General features: G+C 42.8%; 1 protein-coding gene across 1 annotated transcript in view; it reads right to left on the bottom strand.

The window, feature by feature from the left end:
- Window positions 1–6,893: 6,893 nt before the first annotated feature.
- LOC143019307 (sialate:O-sulfotransferase 2-like) overlaps window positions 6,894–12,500 on the bottom strand; it is a 36,426-nt gene continuing 30,819 nt past the window's right edge. The window contains exons 6-8 of the mRNA XM_076174947.1: window positions 12,069–12,186; window positions 10,406–10,504; window positions 6,894–7,287 (exon numbers count right to left, since the gene is read on the bottom strand). Of these exons, the coding sequence (XP_076031062.1) occupies window positions 6,894–7,287; window positions 10,406–10,504; window positions 12,069–12,186 (611 nt within the window). The remainder of the gene's footprint in view (window positions 7,288–10,405; window positions 10,505–12,068; window positions 12,187–12,500) is intronic.

Raw genomic sequence — 12,500 nt, 5'->3', positions numbered from 1 at the left:
TGCTTGAGGTGAAGGCGGCACCTGCTGTCCGAGGAGGACGTCCACAATGTGTTCAGGGTCTTGGGACCCCGAGGCAACGCTCATTGCTTGAGGTGAAGGCGGCACCCGCTATCCGAGGGGGACGTCCACACTGTGTTCAGGGTCTTGGGACCCCGAGGCAACGCTCATTGCCTCGGGATCTTGGGACCCCGAGGCAACGCTAATTGCCTCAGGGTCTTGGGACCCCGAGGCAACGCTCATAGCCTCGGGATCTTGGAACCCCGAGGCAACGCTCATTGCCTCGGGATCTTGGGACCCCGAGGCAACGCTCATTTCCTCGGGGTCTTGGGACCCCGAGGCAACGCTCATTGCTTGAGGTGAAGGACGGCACCCGCTATCCGAGGGGGACGTCCACACTGTGTTCAGGGTCTTGGGACCCCGAGGCAACGCTCATTGCCTCGGGATCTTGGGACCCCGAGGCAACGCTCATTGCCTCAGGGTCTTGGGACCCCGAGGCAACGCTCATTGCCTCGGGATCTTGGGACCCCGAGGCAACGCTCATTGCCTCGGGATCTTGGGACCCCGAGGCAACGCTCATTGCCTTGGGGTCTTGGGACCCCGAGGCAACGCTCATTGCCTCGGGATCTTGGGACCCCAAGGCAACGCTCATTGCCTCGGGATCTTGGGACCCCGAGGCAACGCTCATTGCCTCGGGATCTTGGGACCCCGAGGCAACGCTCATTGCCTCGGGATCTTGGGACCCCGAGGCAACGCTCATTGCCTTGGGGTCTTGGGACCCCGAGGCAACGCTCATTTCCTCGGGGTCTTGGGACCCCGAGGCAACGCTCATTGCTTGAGGTGAAGGCGGCACCCGCTGTCCGAGGGAGACGTCCACACTGTGTTCAGGGCCTTGGGATCCCGAGGCAATGCTCATTGCCGTGGATGGAGACCGCACCCCCGCGTCTGAAGAAATCGATACTCATAGTCTCATCAGAGTCATAAGTTGAACCTGTACTCATTGCCACTGGTGAAGAATTCACCCGGCGTCTACGAGTATATAAATCGATACTCCGAGTCTCGTTAGAATCATATGAATCTGACTCTACACTCATTACTTGAGATGGAGGCTGCACCCTGTGTTTGAAGGAATCGACACTCCGAGCCCCGTCTGATTCATTACCATCAGGGATATTACCGTAGTTACTGAAATCCATTTCAGTTGAATCTGGGTTTGAGGTAAGAGGAAGGCGACTTCAAATTTGGGGTCGAATTCACAATCAGACGTATTACCAACAATCCTCTAAGATTTTCACGGGAGGTCCACTTTTATCACTATAAATGGTGTGAAACGAGCTTTACTATGGCTTCGTTGTTTAGCGTGCAGACTGCTTACTGTCCTAGATCTAAGTACACACTGTCCGGAAATTCCTTCCCGGTCTGCAGTGATGCCACGTGTTCAACGAGCTAATTCACCCCTATCTGTCAACTCTGGAAAACAAAGCACATTTTCACGGGAGGTCCACTTTTATCACTATAAATGGTGTGAAACGAGCTTTACTATGGCTTCGTTGTTTAGCGTGCAGACTGCTTACTGTCCTAGATCTAAGTACACACTGTCCGGAAATTCCTTCCCGGTCTGCAGTGATGCCACGTGTTCAACGAGCTAATTCACCCCTATCTGTCAACTCTGGAAAACAAAGCACAGCAAACCGGAAAAATAATGAATATACACCCGATACACTAACCAGAGTCACAGTGTTTAAAAGAACCGAGGAAACACATGAGGGTTCAAAGGAACACGAGCCGTAGGTAATACCATGTTGGCAACTGACACTTCTGATATGGAAGCCGGACTGATACTGCCAGGGAGTTGCCAACGCATGGTCGAGATTACTTTCATTCACAATTCTAAATAAAAGGAATGATAACAAACATAAGTAGATTTTGGTGCCACTTGCTCGTTAAAATCCAACCACAAAAGGATAACAACATATTTTTTTTTACAAATATATGCACCACCAACGTGAAGGTAATCACGACGGACACTTCCACTGTTGATCAGCTCAGTTTCCTGAAGTCGAATTGGGGTCCTGATAAAAAAAGTAACTGATTATTGGGTTGACGGAGATGTCTGAGACTAACCATTTCATAACATTGCCCCAGCTGAATTAGATCGCTTGGCGTCAGAATAAAGTCAGACTACAGCATGCCAAAGGCACCATCGTTTCGGAAGAGATAAACGTTAACAATTAACCGATAACATTAACTGCTTCATTCTGTGGGTCTGCCCTCAACCGAATAAAACAGTTTGGCGTTATTTAGAATGAAAAGGTGCCTAACGCTAAATAGAGTGTTACTAGAAATAAAGTAAATATACTTGGTCAACGACTGTTCCTTCTATTGCATATCACACCTGAAACACACCCTTCCGTGGTTTGCACCCGAATAAACTCGTGGTTAGGCCGTTTGGACAAAATAAATGTTCTTGCTGGACATTTTCTTCTTCTTCTTTCCCCTTTTCTTCATCTTTTTTCTTCTCCTCTTTCTAGTTTTTTCTTCTTGCTCTTGTTTTTCTTTCTTCTCCTTTTTGTTGTTGTTTTTCTTCTTTTTGCTGTTGTTGTTCTTGTTCTTGTTTCTTCTTCATTTTCTTGGCGCGACTGACATTAATTTGGCCAAATAGTTGGCAGCAAAACATATGCGATTGAAATTAATTCCGGCATCCGACGTATTTTCGGAGTAGTACTACATTTTCTGTATTCATTGTTCACAGTCAGTTAGCGATGTATTGCGCACTGTCCACACAGAATTTTATCATTCGAATTATGTTGCAACAAGCTGTGCATCAGACGATATCAGCTGATATCGCAACTCATGCACCTGTGATGGCAGTCAGGAGCAACTTTATCAAGGTGTCTGCGCTATTTTTGTGACCATGTATCTGTTAAATTATGTTGTCTTAACTGTATTTGTTTCTTGAAAACAACTCCTTGCAGTCGAAAAGTGGAATAATTGAAATGGAGAACTTTTGAAAGTTCGTTTCCGCTCATCCTCCCAAGATTAGAACCTCAGTGAGGAAACTTGAAAATATTACGAAGAAAATTAATAACTGTGAAAACGGGTGGGGGGTGGGAGGGGAGGGGGAGAGGGGACATCGTTACATTGAGGTCCCCTTTCCCCCTCCCCTCCCACCCCCCCACTCCCCCATCACTCAGACGGGTGGGGGGTGGGAGGGGAGGGGGAGAGGGGACATCGCTACATTGAGACTAACCATACATATATATATATATGTATATACATATATATATATATATATATATATATATATATATATATATATATATATATATGCTAATAAGAACACGGGTACGTGTGTTCACTTATGCAAAGTAGACCACTTGGAAAAAAGGAACTAACGAAGCAGAGCGCTTTCGTATATTACATCTTTAGTGCAACAAGTACATAGTAATAGAAATGGATAGATAATATATACATGAAAAAAGGAACAAGGACAGTTTGAATAAGGGTAGCGGACACTGGAGGGCGGAAGGTCAATGATGGTGGGGCGACATCAGGTCACAGTCACCAGGGTCAATGCTTCCACTAATAATTGTCGGACGACATTAGGTCATAGTTGCTGGGTTACATTTTACCTGATATTATCTTACTAATTTCTTGACAAATAAAATGATCAAGTTTATATAACCCCTTGTGTAGGTTGGTATTTTGAGCACTGGGAGCTCTGTTGTATGAAGAAGGCAGAACAATTTGTTCTAGCAGCTGGTGCATCCTCGTGTGATAAAGTGGACAGAATGTAAGGAGTACAAGCAACTGACGCGGAGTATTGTAGGTTCAATAAAGGTAGTAAAGAAACGATGGAGTGTTCACTTGTTCACAACTTTTAATTTCACAGGGAAAATAACAATATGTGTCTCATACCAGACTGCACTATGTCTGATTAACCATGAGGAAATATATACACTGCCACATTGATGCTTGTCATTATTGCGCATCACACAAAGGTCATATTAGCGGTCATGTTCCCAACATAACTTATCCTACCCCTTACAAACCATTCGATAGCTATTAACCTCCTTAAGTTACCACTTACACCCAGGGGAAACCATTTTTCACGATTCTGCATTTTTTCCTACCTACCAGACATGATAGCACAACACGTGGCAACAATGAGATTCTTTCGAATATTTGTTACCTTTTTTCAAATAACAAAATGTAATACTACTTACCACCTTAGTTCAAATGACTTAGTCGAACGCCAGAACCGAAAGATTTTCAATGTTCTTCGACACCTTGCTTCTGATCTTCACCTTCCTTGGGATGAACATGTCCCCAATTATTCAAGCTTGCATTAACAGTGCCATAAACAGTTCAATATCGGAATCCCCTCATTTTGTCCTCTTTGGCTCGGACAAAAGGCTCACATATGACCTTGTTTCAGAACTACCTCCCATTTACTATTTCAATGACTACATTAAGGTCAAAGCAACAAAACTCAATAGCCTTTTCAAAAGAATTTATAATACTCAAAAGAATTCATAATACTCTTATTCTGGCTAAGGACGATATGGCCCGTCTGCATAACAAATCAGCCAGAGATTGTACTTTTGAAGTTGGAAAAATTGTTTACACCCTCAGCCACACCCCCATCTCAAAGCTCTCCCCTAAGTTCACTGGACCTTTTCGTATCATTGGACAGGAGTCAAATAACAAAGTCAAAGCACCTAGGTTGCGCAAACTTACAGAGACCATCTTGCACAAATATCATATCAAAAGAGTTCCCCGTGGCCTCGACATGGAGAACTTTCCATCATAAGTTAGCACTATCCTCTCAACTTCTACCCCTAGTCCTTTCCTCCGTTACAACCTTAGCAGTCGAGCCACCCCTTCATAATATTGCATCTTGTTTAGGTGAACAGAAGTAATATCTACTTCCATATGTTCTTCAGATTAAGACAATTTCATTTTAGACTGTAATATTTCCCTATAATAAAATTGCTCAAAATCCATGTACACTTATCTCATATGTCAAATTCTTATATTTCTATCTTATTTGAACATTAATTTCGCTGTGGTCAGCGAGTGGTAGCTGTACCGAACATATGTTGCAAGAAATGACTGTAGATTGAGTGTGAATTATTCATTCTATACTAGTGTGCACACGAACACGCGCATGCATTAGCTACTCGATGCCATATCTTGGTGGCACCAACAGCCTTCAACGGACCACCTATTGTGTAATGTGACCCGCGTTCAGTTTGGCTTGACCTCAGAAATCAACCGTCAAGCCACTTGCATCTCGACCGCGGATTCGGCCATACACTGTTGCCATACGATAGTAGTTAACGTAAGTCATTTCTTATATTTAAAGATGTATAAAGAGTTGAAATAAATACTGAGTGTCCATATTCAGTTCCATAATGAAAATAGTTGTAGATAAACAGACAGATGTTTAGAATTATAAGTTGTAAAATATTGTTGGCAATCGCCACCATTTTCTTCGTCACCTCCTTGGGTGGAAAACACCAGTCACGGAAGAGGCGCAAAAGATCAGAAACCACGAATAGTTTATATCTAACCAATGTAGAACAACTCTAGTCTACAACATTCCTGTTTAGCAATTACTCTTAATTTCCATAGTGTTGTTTCAGACAATATTGTGGTCAAAATCTCTTATGTGTAAAAAACATTAGGCAGTTGATCCGTTCTGACTCTTCACTTATGTTTAAGTCTTTGCCTGTTTGGCTAGTGTAGCATTTATCACAGTGATTACATGGGGCTTTGGGGGCTTTTGATGGTGCTGTTCTTAAACACTAAAGTGTATTTAGGATATGTGGAAGCCTAACTAACGATATACATTTCGTATATAATTTAGGAATGCCACAAATAAATCTGCTGTATTTTTTCTTAGTACTTTCCAGCAAAAGTAATCAGGTTGTGACTGGAAGAACTAAAAGATTCCTCTTTATACTATTGACTCGATCTTCATTATGACATTTTATTACCACTTTCTGGTAATTTTCAACAAGATGGTTGGGATATTTCAAGTTCTACATCTAAATGTTCTGGACTACAAACAAACAAAAAAGTCTCTAGGAATCATGGAAGAAAAAACACTTTAGTTTTTAGATTATGGGCGGAATAGAAATGGACATTGGCAGGCTTTCTAAATATATACATTTTCCGATATCTACTGCTTATGTATTACCATATTATCATTATTATTGCTATTATCATCTTTATCATTATCATTAATATTGATATCATCATTACTACTATTGTTATCATCGTCGTCATCGTTGTTATTACAATTACTATTATCATCATTATCATTTTTGTTCTTGTCTTTGTTAATGCTTTATATAGTCACTTAATTGTTTACCTCTATGTAACACAATTTTGTCCTGACCCAGACATCAGCAGCATGAGGTTCTATACAGAACGGATTTCTGTGAATGTCAGTTCACAGAAAAAAAAAGATAAGAGAAGCAGCCTGTCTCCAAGGATTCAGTCGTTGTATCAGAGAGTAGTTAGCAAGAGGACACCTCCTTAGAGAACACCTAGACTGGTCTAATTTTCTGTAAGGGGTACAGGACACCTTCTTAGAGAACGCCTAGACTGGTCTAATTTTCTGTAAGGGGTACAGGACACCTCCTTAGAGAACCCCTAGACTGGTCTAATTTTCTGTAAGGGGTACAGGACACCTCCTTAGAGAACCCCTAGACTGGTCAAATTTTCTGTGAGGGGTACAGGACACCTCCTTAGAGAACGCCTAGACTGGTCTAAATTTCTATAAGGGGTACAGGACGTCTCCTTAGAGAACCCCTAGACTGGTCTAATTTTCTGTAAGGGGCACATACTTGTGTAGAACACTATATAGGATGTACACAGGGTTCGCTTTAATTACGATAGAGGGAATAGTCAGGGAGAGGATCGAAGTCCCTTTTCTGTAGAGTTGTATTCACGAAGTTGATGGCATTGTCAAAGGCCAGTTTCTCCTCGGGGGTGTAAGGATCAATAGTGAGCTGGTTGCCTTTATACTCCCCCTCCAAGTGCTTTTTCAGACACGACAGTCGCCCTTCGTCAGGTTCCATCCCCAGGAAATGGAGAATGAGTCGCAATTTAGGAATGGGGTCTTCTCGAAGGTACTCGTAATATATTGGGAGGAGGCGCCGGGCTCTCAGTCCTGCAGACGCAACCTCCCGCCACCCCTTTGGGCACTCATTGGCGTGAAGGTGGAACTCTGTGGAGAAAGAACGAAGGTTTAGTCTCTCAAGTGCTGGGAGATTGAGACTGGGGAGTCACTTTGACTGAATAAAATTAATAGGATACATGTAATATCAAGAGAGTTAAACGAAACTGTTAAACTCATACAAACAATTAAACTTGAATATTTCAATCAACGATATACACTTCGTATATCATTTAGGAATGACACAAATAAATCTACTGCATTTTTTCTTAGTGCTTTCCAGCAAAAGTGATCAGGGTGTGACTGAAAAAGCTAATTAATAACGCCTCTATTTTATTTGATATTGTTTTTTTTTAAGAATCATTTAGATAAGCACCTAAGCATGATGCTGTAATGACTGTAATTTATGTTATATCATTTATTTGTTTTGTTATCATTTGTCTGTTTATTATCATTTGCTTGATTCTCATTTATTATTAGTTATATGTGAATTTATCATTATTTACTATTTACCTGTTTGTTTATTATTTAACTATACCTATGCATTTATTCGATCTATTGTTATCTATAGTTTTTATTTATTCATTTATTTATCTATAAATATTATAATATCTTTTTCGCATCCGACCTTGATATGGACCAAAAGGTCTCCTGTCGACATGCTCCGCCTTTGTAATCCTTTGTTTTGGAATCTAGCCAAAATCGTTAAATGGCCTGAGTATATGCTCAGGCTATTGAACAAGTCAAATAAATACACAATAGTGGGACATGTGTCATGTTAAGATGTGTTATACTAATTAGCTATCACAAAAAAAAAAAAATATATATATATATATATATATATAAATACGAGCACACCGATAAAGACACTAATCCTTCTACAGGTGGTTGATAGAGTACTAGGTATATAGATTCCTTTACTTCTAATTCCTAATGAATTATTGGGAAACCATCACTAGCTGCCCTCTACACTCCTTTTCCCTCTTTTGGTTTTGTCCCTCAACAGTGGACAAATGTTCCCTCAGTTTATTTCTTCCACTTTTTGCATTCGGCTCTGCACAAATGCCCTCTGGCACATGGACAGTTAATCCCTATCCTCCTTAACTTTCCCCAGTTTTCATTGACCTTCTCCCGCTTCCCGTACCTTCCCATTTATTCTCAGAGATTTATGTACCTCCACACTGGCACACACCCAGAACCTAGCTGCAGATGGTCGACGGGTGCCGCTCAATTGGACCCCAAGTCACGTGGGACTAAGAGGTAACGAGGCTGCTGACGAGGCGGCACGTGCGGCCACCAGAATACCCGACATCAGCAGCGACGTCCTACCCAGATTGCAGCAATGCCCGGTACATTGCTGCCCGAAGGATCGCTGCAGAACGTCAGGAACAAGAGAATTCATCGAGGCTGGCGGTATAGTTCGCAAGATCCAACGCCTACCAGCCCCTTCGAGCCGACCGACAACAAACCAGGGTGGTCCAGGTCCTGCATCGCTTGCGTATCAGGTACTGAACACGAGAGGAGCTACGGGACGACTTCCTTGAGCGGCAGTGCAAACGCTGTGGTCTCCACACAAGTAGTTTTTTGGTCCACTACTTGTTGTCTTATCCTGCCATCGCGGAACTGAGGCATAGCATGGCGGATGTGGACATTGAACGAAGCAGGAAAGCCAGGGACGTCCTCCTCGTCCGGAAGGCACAACAAAATGGAAGTGTGCTGGTGGAAGTGGCGCGCCTCGCGCCTCCACCTCGTTTGGGAGGGTGTGCGAAAGAAGGAAGTCGAAGATAAATGTGGGTAAAAGTAAGGTGATGAGATGTACAAGGGGAGAAATTTGCAGCAGACTGCAAGTAAGTATTAAGGGAGACTGGAGGAAATGGATAGCCTTAATTTTTTGGGTGTGAACGTGGCGGGAAAGGAAGGAAAGGAGGTGGAGGAAGAATGTAGATTCAGAGAAGCAAGTAAATGCCTTGGGGGATTAAAAGGTGTGATGAGAAATAGATATTTGGGAAAGGATGCTATGATGAGATTGTATAAAGGAGTGATTGTGCCATATGGGGGCAGAAACATGGAACATAAGAGAGAAAGAGAAGAAGAATTTGAAAGTGTTTGAGATGAGGTGTCTGGGAAGTATGACAGGGGTTACCAGGCTGGAGAGCGTGAGAAACGAGGAGGTGAAGAGGAGAACGAGGGTGGAAAGGGAGTTGGAAGATAGGGTGGATGAAAGAGTATTAGGATGGTTTGGACACATGGAAAGAATGAATGAAGAAAGATTAGTAAAAGAGGTGTGGAAGGCAGTGGTGGAAGGAGTGAACATGAGGAGGCGACCAAGGATGAGATGGATGGATGGGGTAAAAGGGGCATTGGGAAAGAGGGGAATGTCTGTTGAGTAAGGGCGAGAGAGGGCAGAAGACAAGGGTGAATGGAGAATGGTTGTGTATGGATGATTACTGTGATGCATGAGGGGGAGTGGGTGGGAGTGAGGGAAGTATGTGTGGATGATATTTTGACGCAGCCCGAAGGGATTTCTCCCCGTCTTCTCCATTTCTGCATGAGGGGACGTAGAGGGGGAGTCGCCGATTTAATGAAGCAGCCATGCTGTGAATGTGCTGTGTTTTGCGACATTGTTTCTGACCCAGGACAGTGGGCGAGATGCAGGGATGACCCGTCATCCAGGAGGAGCCAAGATAAGAGGGAGAGAAGGGGGTGGATGGAAGCGGAGTATGTGGGGATGGAATGGGTGGGAGTGGTTTTTATGCCTTTGTTTTTTTAGCTACCTCCCTTGTAAGGGGGAAAAATCTTTGGTATATGTATGTATGTATATATGTATGTATGTATCAACTTATCTATCTGTTTTTGACTGAAAGACACGCCCAAAAGGGCGTAATGAAACAACCCTGCAGTGGCGGGCTATTGGCCCGCTCGCCTGTTATACAGATGTAAATTTACAATAAAAAAGAATGTACCATGAGCGGGTGGTCTTTCCTAGGTAGTCTATATTCCATGTACTTGATCAAGCTCTAATAAGCGAAACGTCGTTCTAGTATTTCTCTTATATTTGGTCTGCTATCAGTAGATAACAATAATTTCATTCCATTTAATAACGCTAGACAGATTCATTTGGTTGCAATTTGCCACCTAAAGCAGCGAAGGGGTAGGTGTTTACATTAGCAATGACTGATGTACGTTTTAGTTCACGCTAGTTGCAATCTTTACACTCACGTCCTTTTAGAAGAGAATTGCGGCTCAGGTAAGTTGTCCTTAAACCTCTTGATGTCATCCGCCTTGCTGCTCTTGAAGTTGAAATAAGAGATGCAAGATCTGTGAGTGACATTACACAATTGTTAACGATAAACAGTGCCTTGCAGTGGGCAGCGACGGCTCCCACAATGACGGAGACCAGGTCAGAGAGGAAAAGGAGGAGAAAAAAGAAAGAAAGAATATGAGAAGGGTGGAAACGAAGAATATAAAGATTAAGATGGAGGAAATAATGATAAGTATTAAGAGGAGTAGGAATACGAGAAAAGGATATTATGCAATGAGCGGTGCAGTAGAAGGAGCGAGTTCACACACACACACACACACACACACAAACACACACACACACACACACACACACACACACACACACACACACACACACACACACACACACACACACACACACACACACACACACACACACACACACACACACACACACACACACACACACACACACACACACACACACACTCACACGCATATTAACATCACCTAAGGATTGCAACATAAATTCATAAAACATCATATTATCCATTTAACGTAGCTGGTCATCGGAACATAGATACCTACCATGTCTATCAACAGCACACTCATACCACATATACATACACACAAGATTCTTGGCGTAACATACGATACATCCATGTCATTCAAATGACACATCACAAACAAAAGGACATAATGCACACCTAGGCATAACGCGCTTAAATCAATTGTAGGAAGAACATTCGGACAAAACAAAGAAACTACAACTACAGTATACAAAGTATATGCTCAGTGATGAATTATATGAGCCTCGCATGAGCCCTTAATCTCACTAAGACACACTAGAACACCCTACAGACCATTGAAAACAAAGCCCTGAAGACAATTACAGGCTACACAAATACAAAACCTACAGACCATTTACACCATGAAACTAAAGTCCTCAAATCTCAAGGATCACCTAACATGAGAGGCATACAAACACTTGCCGCAGCCTCCACAAACACAACACACCTACTACTCTACATAGCAGAACACCCATACATGATAAGAAACATCAAAACAACACCCAAATACATATATCACACACAACTAATCTCTTCTCTTCCTCCAGAAGCATATTCATAATCATATCGCTCACTGCTCCATCAACAAATTGAAAGACAATACATTGCTGTATGCCAGACCCCCTGACATCCATCCCTCTGAATCCTCTCTTCCTCTAATGGACAGAGTCCACCTGGCCAGATTGCGGTGTGGCCACCATCCAGAACTTCTAAGCTACCAGAAGAGACTGGATGACCGCATCGCATCACAGACAACTGTCCAGGGTGCAACACTTCGTCCCATACTATACAACACATTGTGGAAGACTGCATTGTAAACAACCACGTACGCCAACAACGTATAAGGGATTTGAGGGGAAAACCTATTCCGGCCGTGGCGTTCATTAGGGAGAGGGGACTGCTCTGCCAGTCTAGGAAACGACAACAACAAGGAGAAGAAGAACAGAAACATCAAGAACAGCAACAATAACAACAGCAGCAGCAGGAACGACAATGGCACCACCACTACCACCAACAGCAACTTCAGTAGAAGCAGCCAATCACAGAGACAGCTCCTTCCGTCACTTTACCTGGTTGGGTTCCTTACAAGCATAATAACCGAATCGTTGGCTGTCACGTGAGAAGGATTGTGGGTCTTTTGCACAATCGTGGTTATATCATTCCAGCCCGCTTTCTCTCCCTGAAACCCTGTAAGGATTGACAACATTATGCGGTGCTGTTGCCTTCACGTGAATATACATCAATACTGTAAAATTAACAACTAATAACATTAATCAATAACTAAGAAGATGCATTAACACTGTACATTTCTGTTTAGAAAAAAATACTTTAATAATCTGGGAAGTGGCGTATGCATAACGAGAGGGATGTTTGGGATATTACTATGTACCAGTGGGTCAAGTTGAGGTGTCTGCTACAACGTTGCGGCAGACTCCCGCCTAACAGGAACAGGCTGACCCAGTTTATCATAATGTTAAGTTTAACATGTTTTCCTATAAGAT

The sequence above is a fragment of the Oratosquilla oratoria genome, chromosome 37 (genome assembly GCF_046742065.1).
Source record: "Oratosquilla oratoria isolate Oo_2021 chromosome 37, ASM4674206v1, whole genome shotgun sequence".
Lineage (NCBI taxonomy): Eukaryota > Metazoa > Arthropoda > Malacostraca > Stomatopoda > Squillidae > Oratosquilla > Oratosquilla oratoria.
Note: the sequence above shows the minus strand (reverse complement) of the source record. Positions and strands in the feature narration are given on the sequence as shown.